Source organism: Octodon degus, unplaced genomic scaffold (assembly GCF_000260255.1).
Source record: "Octodon degus isolate 3935 unplaced genomic scaffold, OctDeg1.0 scaffold00085, whole genome shotgun sequence".
NCBI classification, from domain to species: domain Eukaryota; kingdom Metazoa; phylum Chordata; class Mammalia; order Rodentia; family Octodontidae; genus Octodon; species Octodon degus.
In genome coordinates this window covers 2,597,236-2,616,144 of record NW_004524661.1, presented here as the reverse complement: position 1 = coordinate 2,616,144, position 18,909 = coordinate 2,597,236, and the positions used below count along the sequence as shown (strand labels likewise).

The window sequence follows — 18,909 nt, the reverse complement described above, 5'->3', positions numbered from 1 at the left end:
GCAATAGTGAGGGGAGAAGCTAGGAAGGAAGGTATACTTTCCCAGTCACACCTGCAGTGACTTCCTCTTCTGCCTGCCGCCTTCTACCATCAAGTGAACTGTGATGCCTCCATAGTACAGCCATCTTCCAAGGCTTTGTCGATTAGTGTATGAGATTCTTGAAAGATACCTAGATATTAACTGTAACAGTATATTTTAAAAACTGAGGTGGAAAGAAGGTGAGAGCCTTCTATAAGATTACACAACCAGCCAAAGGGCAATATTTATCTGTTAATAAAAAATCATTAAGATTATGTAGTATTATGTAATATTTAGCTATTGGCCTGATAGCTCAGTGGACTAAAGCGCCTGCTTAGACAGAGCACAACAGCCAGGGTTCTATCCCCAGCTGTGTGCCAGCCCCACCCCCAGGGTGTGCTGAGATAGCAGTTGAGACTGGGCGTGGTGTTTCGCACCTATAATCCCAGCACTTGGGAGGCTGAAAACAAGAGAATCACTATGAGTCTAATCTACGTAGTGAGACACTGTAGATCCTGTAGACTCTGTCCTTACTATTGGGGGGAGGGGTGATTATGTAGTATTCTTTGAAAACAGGAAGGGTGTCTTACTCATCTTTAAAATTTCATCCTATTGCATAGCTACTTAATAAGCATTAGAAAAAATGCATGGAATTGAATTGCATTTATTCAGATATAAATTCCTGTTGATCTTAAAGAAAATGCTGAAAGTAGGTTAAAGCAGGAATAAACAATGGGAAGGATTAAGGAATGAGTTGGTCTTTTTTAAAGCAATAGAGTAAAGACCAGCCGTTTCAAAGTATGGAAGATTACAGAAAAGGTCAAGGAAGAACATTACTTTTCCCTTGAGTTAGACCATAATTTTAAGTTGAGAGAATAATCTAAAGTAGAAAAAAGTATTTTTGCACAAGAAAATAGAGTTAAGTGATTTTTTTTTTAATAAGATTTGAGCTGGGTTTAGTGGTACACACCTATAATCCCAGCACTTGGGAAGTGGAGGCATGAAGATCCCTGTGAAATTGAAGCCAGTCTGCTGTCCAGTGAGTTCAAAACTAACCTGAACTACATAGCGAGACCTTGTCTCAAGAAAAATTAAAACCAAGTAAATAAATAAATGTTTAGAAACTATAGGAAGTAATGGATTCAAAGTATGGGGAAGGGCTTATCTTGAATAGGAAAAAGGCATGCTTTCTCCAGAACAGCAAAGGTATATGAATATGGGGTCAGAGAGTTGAGAAAAGACAAGCCAAAGCTTGAAGAAAAAAAAAACGGGTTAGCATTTGCTGTAGTTCTAACACTGAGAGAATAAATCAGAAAGACCACAGGCTTGGGCTACCCTGTGCTACATTTGAGACAGTGAGAAGCTGTCTCAAAAAAAAAAAAAAAAAAATAGATTAAAAAGTGTTGCCAGCTATGGTAGCATACACTTGTAATTCTAACACTGAGGAGGCCAACACGGGAGGATTGCCATATGTTTGAGGCTACCCTGAGCTATATAGTAAGTTTGAGGCCGTCCTGAGGTACAATACCCTATCTAAAAAAAAAGAAAAAATTTGACAGAGGCCTAGTTTATAATTTTCCGTATTTTTAAAGAAGTGGCAGTGATGTTTTTAGTCCAAGAATTGCTTGATTTAGGATATATAAAATAAGAACTAATGTTTTCCTGTATATTTTAAGAAATGGTTACTTTGATTTGTTTAGGAACTAAAATATCAGTGTTTTGTATTTTTAATTTGATTAGGTTCTTCCATTCAATCAACCCCTGGTGCCAATGGAGTCATATTAGAAAACCAGCCCATAGTCAAAAAAAGACGGGGAAGGAGAAAGAATGTAGAGGGTGTAGACATCCTCTTTTTTAATAGAAATAAACCACCTAATCATGTAAGTAAAATAATTCTTAAACATCACTGGTCTTTAAATTTCAATCCTAGTAAATATACTACTAGAAAGTAATAAAATACGTTACTTTGTGTTTTTAAGACTAAAAATGACTATAACAAAATTAGAGGTATGCTACTCTGTGCTCTTGTGTCGCAGCAGAATCTAATCTGACCAAGAATTTTAACTTTAGAATATTTAGCGAAATTTTACACAACTCCTATTTTTTTTTGTTTTTAGAAGGAAACTAAACCCAAATTAGAATAATCATAAAAATAAAATTTTCTTTTGGTGTTCTTCTGCAGGTTACATTAGGCTTAAGCACCTCACAGATTTCCACAGGAATAAATCCAGCACTGTCCTATTCTCAATCTCAAGGAATTCCTGATACAGAAAGTCCAGTTCCAGTTATTAATCTTAAAGATGGGACAAGACTTGCAGGAGATGATGCACCGAAGAGAAAGGATTTGGAAAAATGGCTTAAGGAGCACCCAGGTTACGTGGAAGATTTAGGAGCTTTTATTCCTGTAGGTTATACTTTGAAAGTGTTGGTATATTTTGTGTCTGTGATTCATCAAGCCCATAAATGATGAAGCATAAGTTTTCATTGTGCTCTGTGTAAGATTTAGGAGAACTAAGAGAAAAATGTAATTGCCATCCTTCCCATGGTACAGCATCAACTTCCACTTTCCATTCTGCATTCAACATGTATGTGATAATAAAATTCACTTCAAAAGAGATAGGAGCATACACAGATATAACCCCACCACTTGGCTGAAGTAGGAGGAGCATGAGTTTGAGGCCTGCTTAGATCATATAAGAAGATTCTGTCTCAACAAAATAAAAAACTCATTCCTAATGGTGTATACTATGTTAAAGCTAATGAAATCTGTGAAGGCCTCCAACTTCTAATCCCTTGTGTTAGGTGTTTATTTTAAAATAATAATGATTATCCTAATAACAATACTGAAAGTTTACTCGATGCCTGATACTATACTTACACATCCATTATTTATACCTCCAAAAAATTTTACTAGGATGGTATTGTTACATTTATTTTGTAGCTAATGAATTTGAGTGAAATTTTAATAGTCCAAGGCCACACAGCGAATAGATGTGAAGTCCAAAGTACTACTGTGTATAAGTTCAGGTTCAGGCTTAGTGTGGTGGCATATGCCTGTCATCACAGCTGCTTGGGAGGGTTGGCCAAGTTGGAGGTCTGCTGAAGCAATTCAGCCAGACCCTGTTTCAGAATAAGATAAAAAGGGCTTGTAGTGTAGTACAGTGTTGGAGAACTTGCCTAGAATACACAAGACCATTGTTTACATCCCCAGCACTGCAAAATAAATTTAAAAATACAATTTTTTTTAATATGACAATTTTTTTAAAAATATGGCAATTTAATGTACATTGCTTTCCCACCCCCTCTCCATGATTAGGGGTAGGAACCCAAGGCCCTTTGCATTTCATTGCTAGCCATTTGTTTGTTTGTTATTTACAGGATTGACTAAGACCCTGGGCTAGGCTCAAAATAGCTATCCTGTCTCAGTCTCCAAGAGTGCTTAGATCATAGGCATGTGTCACACTATGTGGCCTGACTTCCATTCTTCTTATCATCTGAAATAATTTATTATGGGTCTATGACCTTTTGATTTATAAAAATCTATTATTTTCTAGTACTACTCTATAGACACTAAAACACCAAACTCTGTGTCAGTACCCCTTAATATTCATGTATTTTAGAAGGTAAAAGAGTAAAGGCATACCTATAATGAAGTTAGCAGGCCACCTACTTCCATTATCGCAGTAGACTGTTTAACACAAGTGAAGCTGTTCATTACCTCAGGGGCCATCTCCTGTTCACCTGAGTGTCCTCAGAACCAAGCCCATAGTCTTTATACATAGAACACTTGTCTGCCTTCCTATAAACATTTATCAAATCTAATTGAAAAGATAGTCTAGAAAAGGTGGTATATAAAAATAAAACAGTGATTATTTTGTTATCAGAAAAAATTAATTGCCTTGTTTTGGGGGGAATTTTTTTGATGAAGCAAAACCATACAAGCTCATGTCTCTAGAATGGTCTTTTGTTACCTGATAAATGGATGGGTGGATGGGTGAACAGACAGACACACAAGTAAACACATGTCTAACTGTTACTGTCACATGAAATAATCTGGGATATATAGCAGAGACCTTAAGTCTAGCCTTTTGGATACCTGCTTTTCATATTCCTAGCTATTCAGGATGTTACAAATTCTGATGCATTTACTTAATTCCTTTTTAATTTCTTGTCAGATAATGTCCTTATAAGGGTGTGTTTTTTACTAAATATAATACACATTCATGGAATGAATGCCATGATTCTAAAAACAGAATCATTACTATATGCCTATGATTTTACAGTATGTTAAAAAAACATTTATTTTGTAAGTAAATTTTGTATTGAGTGAATACTATGTAATAGTTGTAATTTTAGTTACTGAAGATACAATAGTGAGCAATAGTTTAAGTTCTTGCTCTCATATTACTTACATTGTAGTCTCTGAAGAGTCTCATACCTTTCTCCTAACCACTGCAAGAGTTTTTATTAATCTTATCTCTTTGTTTACACTTACTTTGATCATACAATACTGATGCTTATTTTACTGATGCTGACTCCTTATACTGATGCTTAACATCTGTTAAGATGTTAGACATTTTTAAGGACAGCACATATCAATAAAATTTATAAGATATATTTGCTTTTCCAAGGATATTTTAGTGATTTCTTGGTTTTCATGATTATGGTGTTTTCTGTAACTAAATAATTATAACATGATATGGAATATACTGTATTAGAGGTGTGTATAAAGTATCTTGAGTACAGACACAAGAGCAATTAATTGGTGAGGCAGAGTAAAGTATCTGAGGTAGAAAATAGAGCTGATATTTGACTGGCAGACAATAAAAGAACTAGGAATGCTAAAAGAGGAAGCAGTTACAAGGCATCAGATAGTGACTATTTGATCTTCTGGAGTAGGGAAGAGAGTGAGCAGGTATGGAAAAGTGAATTAAATCGGTCCAGGCCTTGGGAAATGACATATAAGAGTGAAGAGTTTGAGCATTAATTTATTTAAGCAGTTGTCACTGTTCAGAAATAGTTACACACTAAAATCTTTATTAACAGTTGGAGAGATAAGTTGCATGGCTTGGTGGGGTTTTAGTTTTTATGACTAGATGGGCAATTTTCAAGTTTTATTTATTTACATAGTGCTTGTTTGCTGTTCTGATGATTGAATCCAGATGCACACACATGCTAGAAAAGTATCTGGCTACAACCCTAATCCTGGACATGAGTTCTGTGTCTTCTAATTGCTAACTGTACAGCTTTGAAGACAATAATTTTTATACACCTTGATTCCCCATTTGTAATATAAAAATAACGCCTTTTAGTATTAGATAAGATGAGAAAAATTTTAGTGTGATGGAACATAAACATTAGCACAGATTATAAATCATCACAGCACAAAAAAAAAAAAATCTGTTAAGCTTCGGCTGAAATTTGTCAGGAAAGGAGAAACTTATATGAAGGAACCCCACCGGTTAAAAAGTTAAGGACTTCCATTTTAAAAAAAAAACAAAAAACTACAATTTAGAGGGAAGTTCTCCGACCCCATCCCATTGGCAGCCCTTCAGGTGTGACTGCAGGCATTCCCTAGTCTTTGGAGGCATCGAAGGGAGGAACTAGCACACTCCTGCTTGATTCAGTAGCCAAGGGACGGAACGGACCCACTCTGATATATGCAAAATTATAGCAATGATCACTATGGTGGCCTTGGAAAAGATGTTTCTTTCTCTATATATTTTAGAGAATGCAGCTTTATGAGGGAAGGCCCAAGCAAAAAAGGCATCGTTGCAGAAACCCCAATAAACTTGATGTTAATAGTCTCACTGGAGAAGAACGTGTTCAGCTGATTAACAGGAGAAATGCCAGAAAGGTATTTATGTGTTTATTGTTACTCTTTTACATTGGTCCAGTATTTAAGAGCCAATACTGTTCTCATTGCAAATTATTTTCTAAGACCTGGAAATGAGTTGAACCTAGATTTGTAGAGAAAAATACAAATGACAATTTCGTGTAATCTAACTTCAAATCCGTCATCATTGGTTGGCTGTGCTATTGAATCAAGTAAGCAAGTCACTCAGCATATCTTTGCCTAAGCAGGGCCATTGAATATTATTGTACACTATGCAACACCACTACATTTAAGGCAGCAGTTCTCTTAAAGGGGCAGTTTGGCCCTGCCACTTGCAACATTTGATTGTCTGGAGTCATTTTTGGAAGCTGTAATTCAGCAAGGTGGGGCAGGTAGTACTTGTTTCTAACAGGTAGAGGCTAATTACCCAGATGTGGCTTTGAACTTTCTACACTACTTAAGACAGCCTTACAATACCAATGCAAAAGGCGTATAGTAGAAGGATTGAACAACTCTGATATAAGAGGACACCATTTACATCATAAATATCATAAATTTGCCATATTTTTATCATTGTAATTTTTTCATCAGACCACTGTAAAGTATCTTTTTCTATCAAAATCATACTATGCAATTTTATGATACCTGGAAATAAAGATAAATTCCCATGCTTATCCTATTTTACTGCTGATTGGCTAATGGTAAGAGTTGAGGTTTTTCAAAGGCCTATTTCTGAGCCAGATATGGGTCAACACTTGTTTCAGCAAATTGTATTCTTACATTAGTATATGTCAGGCTGGGTGTGGTGACTCACTACTGTACTGACTCACTGCTGTACTCCCAGCGCTTGGGAGACTGAGGCAGCTTTGCCAGGTCAAGGTCAACCTGGACTATATAGAGAACCAGTCTCAGGGGTAAATAAAAGATTAATATATGTGTATTCTACTTCATAAAATATTATAAGACTTGTGATATCCTTCTGTAAGTACAATTTGACATACTGCTTTTTTTTTTTTTTTTTTTTTTTTTTTTTTGGCCAGATCCACCCCTCCTGGGGATGGAGCTGGCACAACATGTGGCGCTGGGGATCAAGTGCAACCCCGCACTTGCCTAAGCTTGCCTAAACGGGAGCTATCTCTCTGGCCAACTATAATGCTTTTCATTCTGATGACTAAGAAGCAAAATTAGAAAGAAATTGGGTAATAGCAGCATAATTCTTACAAGCTCAGTTACTTTACATTGGTCATGTTAATTCCCTGGTTCTGTTTTGTTTTCTGTTATAAGCCTTCGATGCTAGGATAAAAATGTGTAAATGTATCTTAATTTTTTATAAGAAATACTAAAATTGAGCAAAACTATTTTAATAATAACATTTGCTTTAAATTGTCATATGTAGAGACTCTGTGTGTGCATGTGTGTGTGTGTCCTGCTCAGCCTGCCCTGGGGGCAGGAGTGGAGCAACATGTGGTGCCAGAGATCGAACTGCAACCCTTAAGCTTGCCTGAGCAGGGGCTTTAGTTGGCTGATCTGTCTTGGCGGCCCTATAGAGACTATAAAATTAACACATTTCTTCGAAGTTTTGGGGATATAGTTTGTTCAGCTTTTGTTATTATATACTTTAAAGAGAAAGCATAGATGTCTTAGAAAACACTCTGGGAGGCTAAAGCAGGAAAACTGCATGTTCAATCCCAGCCTGGGCAATTTAGAGTGTCCCTTCCTAAAAAATTAGGGGTGATTGCCTGCCAGTACAAGGTCCTGAGTTCAGTTCTCAGTACCAAAAAAAAAAATTGGAGTGAAGATGAGGTTGTAGCGTTTTAGTGTAAAGATTCTGGATTCAATCTTCAGTATTAAGAAGGGTGCAGGGAGATGTGACATCTTAGTAGCATTTAACTTAACTTTGTGTTTGCATAGATTTGTGTTAAAATCTTTGCACTTCATTTTATACTTTCCTAAACATGATTAAATTTGTCTTGACCAATTTTTTTTTCTTTAGTTTTGTTTTTTTATATTGGGGATTGAACCCACAACCTTTATACTGAGATACAACCCCAACCATGATTTTTTGTTTTTTACTGAGACATGGTCTCAGTGTCATTAGGTTGTCCTGGCTGGGCTCCTGTTGTATGTAGATTACCCAAACCCCAGGGCTACAACAGACTGGTAGTCCATGACCTGTTTAGGAAAATGGCCTGCTGTCTCCATTCCTTTTCTCTCGTTACTAGGACAAAATACCTGACATTCAGAATTAAAGAAGGAAGGTTTCAGTCCATACCTGGCTGGCTCTAAGGCAGAGTGGCATATGACAGAGGTCAGCAGTTCATGGTGGTGGAAAACAGCAAAGAGCAAAGGGAGGAGCAGCAGCTACTTGCTTACATTGTATGCAGGCTCTCTGCCCCAGGGTGGGTGTAACACACCCATAATCCCAGCATTGGATCATGAATTAATCACAAACTCTAGAAGCTACCCCATGACTGCATGAAGCTTTAGGGGGACAACTAGGCACAAACCATACATAACATCCGCACAACAGGAGTTAAGCAGTAGTAAACAAGAAAGTTTATATTCATAGCTACTCCCCATTGCTTGCATTATTTCCTGAGCTATGCCTCCTGTCAGATCAGCAGCCATATTAGAGTCTCACAGGAACATGAAGTTTTCTACACTTGTAAAGGGTCTAGGTTGCATGCCCTTTCTAAGAATCTAATTCTGAAATCATCAAATGTTGTCTTCCATGAAACCAGTCACTGGTGCTTTCAGGGGACTGCTAATATAGATCTTTGTGCCTCAGCCTCCCAGAGTACTGGGATTACAGGTGCATACCTCCATACCTTGCTCTACCAGTTTTCAGAGATGCAACACTCATGGACTTTACTTGTTAGCTTTAATATTAAACATTGTAAATTGTATTTTTAATTATGGTAACCTCATAAAGATCCTTCCTATTCATTTTGCTTGATTTATAAGAATTTGTTTGTTTACTTACTTAATTTTTTACCTTTTTTATGGTGTTTTGAGAGAGGGTCTCACTTTGTAGTTCAGGTTGGCCTCAAACTCATATGTACTCCAGGCTGGACTCAGCTTCGTGGTGATCTCCTGTCATAGCCTCTTGAGTGCTGGGATTAGAGTCATGTACCACCACACCCAGCTTTAATGAAATATTTTAATAAAAAAGAAAATGCAATAGAAATTCCAAAGAGTAAATAAAGTAAGGAATAATAGGATTCTACTTCTAGAAATAGGTAATATAACTGACTATATTAAGTCCTCTCTGTACCCTATTAAAATACAGTACATATTCATGGATTACAGTATATACTCATAGACAAAAAAGTCATTTAAAAATCAAGACATGTAGAAGAAATTCATTTATGACTTGTTAGTTATATCACTTTTTATCATACAAATGCTGTGTGTAATTTTATACTTTTATTTATTTATTTTTTGAGTGTGGGGTATTAGACATCAAACTCAGGACCTTGCACTTACCAGGCAGGTGTTTATGCTGCTGAGCTATATCCCCAGCCCCATAATTTTATTCTTTTGATAGATTTTTTGTTTGTTTGTTTCTTTGGAGCGGGATCCCCTATATAATTGATATTGGCCTTACAGTCTCAATCCTCCTGCCTCAGTCTTCCAAGTGCTGGGATTGCAGGCATGTACAGTCATACCTGGCCTTTTAGTCTTTAAATAAATAGAAGTATGTTTTTTGACATAGGTTTGAATTCTAATACTAAGATTAGTAGCTGACTTTAAGCAAATTATATAACTTCTCTGAAACTCAGTTTCTTCATAATACCATCTCAAAAAGATATGAAACTAAAATAAAACATATTTAAAGTCCTTAATTCAGTAGTTGTCATATAATAGCCAACTACAATATTTATTATGTGCCAACCAGTATTCTTTGGCACTTATGTTGTCTCATTTTTTTTTTTTTTCATAAGGCTCTGCTCAGGGATTTACTGGTTTGGTCTGTCTACATAGCCACTAAATCTAACTAGAAAGGGTATCCTGTTAATTAGACTCTTCTGCCCATCCAGCATAGTAAGTGCATAGTAAATGGTGATTCTTCATTTTATTGTTCTACTTATTCTATAAAACATAAAAGTGTGACTGACAGCTCAGCAGATTAAAGCACCTACAAGCAGGCACAGGGGCCAGGAGTTCAATCCCCAGGCCCTGCCCCCAGGGAGGACAATTGAAACTGGGCGTTGGTGGCGTGCCCCTGTAATCCCAGCTCTTGGGAGGCTGTAAACAAGCAGATCACTATGAGTCTGATCTAGTAGTGAGACCCTGAACACCCTTAGACCCTTCCCTAAAATACAAAAAAAAAAAAAGTGTGACTGGATGTGCTGGTGCATATCTGTAATTCCAGCACTCAGGAGGTTGAGTCAGGAGGATAACTTTGAGTTTGAGACCAGCCTGGGCTACAGAGTGAGTTTAACACCAGCCTGAAAACTGCATAGTGAAACCATGTCTCCGAAGTACAAAAAAAAAAAAATCATAAAACTTATACTACCATATATTCAGATAATATATCAGTAGTCTTTCATAGACCTGGGAGATGGCTCAGTGGAATAAGTGCTTTCCTAGCAAGCACAAGGGCCTGAGTTCAATCCCTGGTCCCACAAAAAAAAAAAAGTCTTTCATATAGATATAGTCCTTTTAAATATAATCATGAATATTGTTGAAGGTAGTTCCAAATGCTTGTATTTTGAAGAAAAGAGCTGTACAGCACAAAATGAAAAAAACCTAGCCTTATATTTAATGCTATGTTGGATACCCATTTTTCCTTTACAGGTTGGAGGTGCATTTGCTCCCCCTTTGAAAGATTTATGTAGATTCCTAAAAGAAAATTCAGAATATGGAGTAGCTCCTGAATGGGGAGATGTTGTTAAACAATCTGTGAGTATTTAACAAATATTAACTCATATAATTTTAAAAATTAGATGTTCTTTAATTATATCTTAAACTTTTAGTTGAGAGTTGAAATACTGTGTGAACATTTTATGCTAATTTTTAGTTCACAATTTTTATTTTTCAGACCATGTGGCAAATTTCCCAGGTGTCTGTAGAATAAGAATGCAGAACCAGTGTATAATGATGTGTTTTTACTTTAACTACTGTCTGAACACTTTCACAAAGAATCAAATGTATAGAAAAAGATAAGACTATTCATGATCTATTAAGAAAAATTGTGATAAGCCAATGGTTCTCCCATGTTTTAGAAAATTTACTATTTTAAAAATTGTATCTTAGAAGAACATTTAAAGACAAGAAAGAAAGCATCCACATTCTATTTAATATAAATGGTTAAGATCCTAGAATAGTAAATCCTAATCATATTGTAAAGGTTGAATAAATAAGAGCTATTATTTCTACAAATATCTAAGTGAAAAGTCAGACTATAAAACTTAAGTTCAGTATAATTCTGGATTTTAAAATTTATTTTAGAAAGGGAGATGGGGAAAATTGGAGAATATAGATAAGTGCAAAAGGTAAAAAATGGAAAATAGATAAGTTTTACCAGTTCTAAAGAAAATAAAAATAGTCCCATTAGGATCTTTCTTTAAACCTCTGTCTGGAGCTGCACTATCCTAGGGTGTAGTCACGAGGTGCGTGTGACTGTGGAGTAATTGAAATTTGGCTGGCTTCTGTTGAGATATGTTAAATACAAAATGCTTAGTGTTTTGAGGTCTTAAAGACTTAGCTCAGAAAAAAATAATGTAATTTAGAAGAATGTAAAATAATTTTATACACTATATTGAAGTGATAATGTTTTGACTATTTTGTAATAAACAGACTTACTAAAATTTTACAAATATTTTTCCCTTTTAATATGGTTACTAGAAAATTTTAAATTGTGTATATAGATATATATATGTATGTATCTTGTTATATTTCTACTAGATGGTGTTAGACCACAGGTTTCACACTAAAACATACAAGAGTTTTATACCCCAGAAAATCATGGGCAAATTACATGAAAGCACAAATAGATTATCCATTGTGATGACTTGTCTACACTGGGTTTCCAGTCTCCAGATGTTACTGCTGTTCTGAGCCAGTCCAACTTTTCTTCTTTTTTATTATTTTTTTCACCTTAACTTAAGGTGACAGTCAAAAGACTTCTCTTTTTTAAAAAGACGTCTTTTTTAAAACAATCATTACATGTTTTCAGTACATGATGTTAACACTTATTTTATGCATTGAACATGTTTTGGTGGGTTTTTTTAATCCCTTCACCACCTCCCTCCCTCCCACCATCTCTAGATCACCTTGAATGATCTCATTTTAACCCTAACCTTGCACTTCTGCTGTCCTTTCTTTACTACTCTTCCAGGTTTGAGGAGGGCCATGTCTTTGGTCTTCTACATTTGATCTTAGCCAAAAGAACAAGGGGTATATTCCCGGCCACTTCTTTGGTCTTCTAAAACAAGTGGTGATCTGAAACGTATAAGCACTATGATAGTACCTGTGACAGAATTTCTCTGAGCCCTAAATTTGCTATTCTGTAGATATGTCTCACAATTTGGAAGCAGCTACAAAGGCCTCTTTCTGTTCTTTTCTCATGTGGTACACTGATAGGTGGAAGAGCTGTGTTTAGCTGCAATTAGAATAGAATACAATTAGGTTATCTTTTTTATAAATGACTACACTATTTCATATAAATAGGCTATTCGTATGCTAAGCTAATTGCTGTTGTCTTTTTTTGTGTCCTGTTAGTAAAGATTCTGTATTTCCTCCAGGGGTTTCTTCCAGAAAGTATGTATGAACGTATTCTCACTGGTCCTATCGTGAGAGAGGAAGTAAGCAGGCGAGGGAGGCGCCCTAAGAGTGGAATTGCGAAGGCCACAGCAGCAGCAGCAGCTGCTGCAACTGCCACCAGTGTTTCAGGCAACCCTTTATTAACCAACGGCTTAGTTCCAGGTGTGGATCTCACAACTCTTCAGGCCTTACAACAAAACCTACAAAACTTGCAGTCACTGCAAGTAACTGCTGGGCTGATGGGAATGCCTGCCAGCCTGTCTTCTGGAAGAGAAGCAAAAAACATGGCTGCTATGTTTCCCATGCTGTTGTCAGGAATGACTGGATTACCAAATCTGTTGGGCATGGGAGGACTCCTGACAAAGCCTGCGGAATCTGGGGCAGAAGAGAAAAAGGGAAATGACTCTAAGGAGCTAGAAGGAAAAAAAGAAAGGACAGAGAGCCAAAGTTCAGAGAATGGTACAGAAAACTCTGTGTCAAGTTCTCCTTCAACTTCCTCTACTGCTACATTAAATACAGCTGCAGCTGCTAACCCATTAGCTCTTAACCCACTATTACTATCTAATATACTTTATCCAGGGATGCTTCTCACTCCAGGCCTTAATCTTCATATTCCAAGCTTGCCCCAGTCCAATACTTTTGATGTACAGAAAAACAAAAACAGTGACTTGGGCTCTTCTAAGTCTGCAGAAGTAAAAGAAGAAGATTCCAGAGTTAGAGATCAGGAAGACAAAGGGGTCACTGAACCTAGTCCTCTGGAGGAAAACAGCACAGATGAGGGTTCAGAAAAAGCCGATGCTTCGTCTGGATCTGATAGTACGTCATCATCTGAGGATTCAGATTCTAGTAATGAAGACTGATTCTGAGACTCCGCACTTAAATTATGAACTGGTTTTGAATTTTTTTCTTTAATTATTAATTGTAAATATCCCAGTGTTGAGTGCATCAATAACTTACTGACCGAACATTTCAGTTATTTGTTTAGAAGTGCAAACTGCTTTCAGAGACGTTTTGCATGTAATATTTCTTAAGATTCATAAGTTTCTGAACTCGTATGTACTATCAAATACATAAAGGTATAAAATTACAACAAAAGGCATTATAATTTTGTTGGGGGTTAATTTTATGAAAATTATGCTCAATAAGAGTTGTATATTTAATATATTTGCAGTGAACACAGAATACTTTATGCATATTACTGATTTAATTTGAATATAGTTTTACAGCCTCCTTGACACCTATAATTTACAGATCAAAACTCAGCAATAATTTGGGCAGCTAATGAATGTCATGAAAGCTGTAGAATCTACATCACCATCCATTGCTTTAATTACATGAAAATGCTCTAGTGTTGTGATGCACTGCTGATGTTTCCAATTCAGGTACAAGTATGTTTTAAAGAAGAAATAAGTTTCCCAATCAGCCAATTTAACTGGCTACCTGTTACCTCAGCTGAGTTAGTTTAGGAAGTTTACATTCGTTTCTAATTCTATACTTGTTTTCAGGGGTTTTTTAAACACATCCTATATATCATGTTAATCTGGCAAGGAATATGACTTGCTTTTTGCTGAGCTTAACTTGGAAATCAGTAAAATTAAGTCATAAAATTATCCTATGTCGTGTGACGTTGACACCCTATCCACATAGTTAAATTTAACTTTTTGAAGTTTGGCCTCTTTTTAGAAATAATTATGTATCAGATAAGTAATGTCTGCTTCCAGGGTTCAGAAAAGGCAAACTCATGAAATGCCACTGAAAAAAACTGTCAACACAGCATACTTCATGTAAAAGAAATTGTTTGTTTGCTTTATTTGTGTAGATTTCTATTTGTGTTTTATGTCATGGAAATATTCCAGAATACCAGATAAGTAATATGCAAACTTAATTCATTTTGAATTTCTAGGTATAAGCAGACTAAATGTTGCCCAGAATCAGTGTTGGGTAATCAGTTTATATTAAATATACTGATTGAAAATGCACTTTGAATAATCTCAAAAAGAAACCACAAAAATGAAGCCCATGGCTTCTATTCAATTCCTTAGAACTCTTTACCATATAAAATTTATCTCATTTGATTTGTGGTACAGTTTCTCCTGCAAAAGCTGCTATTTTTCTGACAAAGTAGAGATCCAGGTTCACCTTCATGCACATTGAAAATAATTAGAACTGAATTGGACTTAAAAAAGTATTTACATTCTAATGAGAGATAAATGTTAGCATTTTCTGGTACCCAAATTAGTCAGTGGTAAAGTTTGCAAGAGGACAAATTTGGGGTGTGGGTATTCCAGTTCTCTCCTACAGGAAAAATAACTTTCAGTATGTTTTCATAGAATTGTTGTTTACTGTCAGGAAACAATTGTACTAGGTTTTCCAAGACCTTTACCAGTAAATTATGTTTCTGTATGTAAAATAACTAACCCCTTATTAGAGAGACGGTGTTATATGTATTTACAAAATTATATAAGTTCCATTGGTATTGTATTGAGTTTTGTATTTTCCCTTAATAGTACTTTGAATTGATAGTCCTTTATGCAATGTCTTAGCAATAGTCACTATAATACCCATCTGGGAGAAATGGGTAGTAATTCTTCATCATGAAAATGATATATCACATATTTAGCATCTTCCCTTTGCAGTATTGCACTTTTGTTTCACTAGAGTACACCGATGAGATAGCCAAAGTTTTTCACACAATTAACTTAGTTTGCTGATGGAGTATTTCAACACGATCCATATTTCCCTTACTTCCTCTAGTTCTATCCATATGATCTTTATTCCTTTCTTTCCCCAATTAAAAAAAGAAAAACAAAAAATTCCTAGATCTTGTCACTAAAATCTAATTTATATCAAATCTATGAAATAAAGTATTTTCCTAATTATGGTCAAGTGAATTTGGTTAACATCCTAGTGATTCTCTTTCTATGTAATAAGGCAATTACAGTTTTTAAAGCATTAAGGCTAATGTTAACTTTAAACATTCTCTTGGGTTTCAAGATGTTTCTATATAGTATTGACTGGGGAAAAGTTGTCCAGCTATCAGCTAAGAAACAAACATGCACATATGGTTATGTAAAGTTAAGAGTCATGAAGAAAAAAAAAATCAGTAGGATTACAAAATACTAAAGTTGCAGTTGAAAGGATATCCAAGTATGTGTTGGTAGTTACAAAAGAATTATAGCTGTTATTGCCTTGTATTTATAGCCCTTGTTTCAGGTTTCATGATTCAAGTCTTAGTCCAATTTTTCTTTTGGACATTTGCAATATTTACCAGTTGTGTTTTGTGTAGTCTGAATTTGCTTTCTGTAGTTGAGCAAACGTCTTTAAAAGTCATTTGTAATTTATTAAATTACTTTCTATGATGTTCTATAGAGCAAATGGAAGTTTAATTATTTTTTATTAAACATATTCTTTGATTACCCATGATGTCAGCCTCTGTACATGACAATACTTTTTAAATTGAACTTTAACCTGTATTTTATCTTAATCAAAATACAAAAGAAACTTCATAAATCTCCAAAAGGAAAATATGCTGTAGAAGAATTAAAAATTCTTGAGAGAAATTTGCTATACAGTAAATCCCCAACTTACCAATGAGTTCCATTCTGGGAGAACATTCGGAAGTCCAACTGAGTCTTAACATACCTTTGATACAGATATGCGATGTAAAGCATAAAAAACCAAACATACAGAACTACTATAAATATTTTTACCTTTACGCACACAGCATCACAGCTGTTTCGCAACTTGTTCACATCGATTCAGTGTTCGTAATGCAAGGTCCATTAGTATCTGTGGAAGCTATGAACTTGAATAATCACGAGTTGGAGCTCACTAGTGACATCCATGGCAACATCTTAAATGTCAGTTTTTATTTACTATAACTTCATTGTCAGCCTAGTGATATTGATATTTGCAAGACAAGAAAAGGCTGCTTTTTGAAACCCTAATTATTAAGTGCCAATTTGCCTTGTTTCCACCCCACATTGAATTTTGCTTATTCTTAAATTTTCTTCTCCCTGGCCCTAGAACAATTCCAGAATGACTCAGATATACCTAATCTCTTAAAGGAGTTCATTTTGGAAACCAATAATGACTTTTTCCCTTGATCTTTACTTTTTCCTAACTCAATGCCATTATTGAAAGTGTTTTTGTAAGACTTTCTAAAATAGTTGTTCCTAATTTGAAAAAATAAGACATTAGAGTCTTGCCATCCACTCTTTCAGTTTGAATGTATCTGTTCTTAGAAAACTTTGTACAATATAGCATATACATGAAGGTCAATTACTTCACCTGCCATTTGCCCAGAGGAACAATAATGTAGGGCTAGAAAATAAACGGTATAGTAGATATGTGTGAGCAACATGTTTGCTATTTTGTGAGCTATGTGAAACAAGTGGTTTTTGTTTACATATTTATACAATAAATTTAGAACTTAGTCTCAATATTAATGCAACCCTAATACATAAGCTTTTTTTTTTTTTTTTTTTTTGGATTTAATACAGGTTCTCACTACATAGATCAGACTTGTAGTGATCCTTCTGTTTTCAGTCTCCCAAGCGCTGGGATTACAGGCACATGCCACCATGCATTGTCTCAGTCACTATCTCAGTATGCTCTGGGGCCAGGGCCAGTACTGCAGCACTGCATGCTGATAAGCTGTTTATTTTAAAATGCAGGAAAGTATAAAAATAAATCACAAATCCACCCAGAAATTTATATATATATATAATCTGTTAGATACTTAAAGTGTGTACAGTGATGTCCTCCAAACATTTCAACCAGGATCCTCAGAATATGATCTTATTTTGGAAATAGTGTTTTGGTATATGCTACTAACTGTGGTCACAGTGGATTAGCATTTCCCTAAATCCAGTTGTGTCATGAGAGACAGGATACAGAGTCGTAGTGGAGAAGGCCACTTTAGGAAACACTATAGTAATAGCTACTACAAGGTAAGGAACAGTAAGGATGAGCAGAAGTCAGCTAGGAGGCAAGAAACAGGTGCCCCTCAGAGCCTCCACGAGGCCAATGCCTTAATGTTTTGCTTTCTTTAAAGATATCTAGTTTGTGGTAATTTGTTATGGCAGCCCGAGGCAATCAATACATTTTCATACAAAGTCAGAAGTATATATTTAGTTTACTATTAATGTTTTGACCTATGCCAATTTTGCAGTGTGATTTTTAAAAAAGTATTAGTAGCTCATACAAATGAAACTTATATACTCAAAGTGTACATTTAGGTTTCTACATGCATTTTTTTACATCCATCACTAATAATTTGCTTAATTCCTAAAAATGAAAATACTTTGCAATTATTGCTCCCACTAGCAGCATACTTCTTTTTAAAAGAATAAGAAAATAAAAATTACAGTGTTTCAAAACAAGATGATAGGAAATTAACAGTGAGTGTTAGACTGCACATTGTTATCTCAGTAGTCATTCAGATTAACATATAGGCACACAAAATTGATCAGTCATTAACTGTTCCTTTCAATAAACCAATAGAGCCGGGGATTTAGCTCAGTAGTGCAGTGCCTACCTGGAAAGCATGAAGTCCTAAATTGGATTGCCACAAAATAAGACAACACATTTTTAAAAATAACCCATTAACTGTCAGAAATAAATGAACCAATAGAAATTAGTAATACTTCTCTAAAGCACCTGCTTAGGCAAGCTCAGGGACCACGGTTTAATCCCCAGCACCACATGCGCCAGTCCTGCTCCCAGGGCAGGCTGAGGTGGCCACAAAACAAAAAATAAAGAAATTAGTGCAGTTGTCTTAACATCATACTCTTTGAGCTTAGCATTTATCACAAGTCTAACCAATATTATGTACTGTTTTTTAAAATGATCTTTGCCAAATAAGTAGACAAAATACTTTGCTTTTTAAAAATTAACTTGCTCGGGCTGGTGAGATGGCTCAGTGGTCTAAAGCACCTACTTAGAACAAGCTCAGCAAAGCACAGGGACTGCGGTTCAATCCCCCAGCACCACATGCCAGCCAGCCCCACCCCCAGGTGGGCTGAGCTGGACACACACACACACACACACAATAAATAAAATAAACTTAAAAAATTTACATACCTCTACCACCCTTTATGTGACAAAACTTGATCAAGAATTTTGGGATGGGGCTGGTGAGATGGCTCAGTGGTCTAAAGCACCTACTTAGAACAAGCTAAGCTCAAGCAAAGCACAGAGACCTCGGTTCAATCCCCCAGCACCACATGCTGGCCCGCCCGCCCCCTGGTGGGCTGAGCTGGCCACACACTAAATAAATAAATAAA

The 18,909-nt window shown here is 35.8% G+C and overlaps 1 protein-coding gene across 12 annotated transcripts in view; it reads left to right on the top strand.

Annotated features, from left to right (window-relative positions):
• Chd9 (chromodomain helicase DNA binding protein 9) overlaps window positions 1–16,045 on the top strand; it is a 225,957-nt gene extending 209,912 nt beyond the window's left edge. For 11 of the 12 annotated variants that reach the window (XM_023721770.1, XM_023721774.1, XM_023721772.1 and 8 more), the window contains 5 exons: window positions 1,759–1,898; window positions 2,201–2,422; window positions 5,747–5,875; window positions 10,655–10,759; window positions 12,604–16,045. In XM_023721770.1, the coding sequence (XP_023577538.1) occupies window positions 1,759–1,898; window positions 2,201–2,422; window positions 5,747–5,875; window positions 10,655–10,759; window positions 12,604–13,482 (1,475 nt within the window). In that variant the 3' untranslated portion in view covers window positions 13,483–16,045. The remainder of the gene's footprint in view (window positions 1–1,758; window positions 1,899–2,200; window positions 2,423–5,746; window positions 5,876–10,654; window positions 10,760–12,603) is intronic. The other variant, XM_023721775.1, reaches the window with a different exon arrangement.
• Window positions 16,046–18,909: the final 2,864 nt, after the last annotated feature.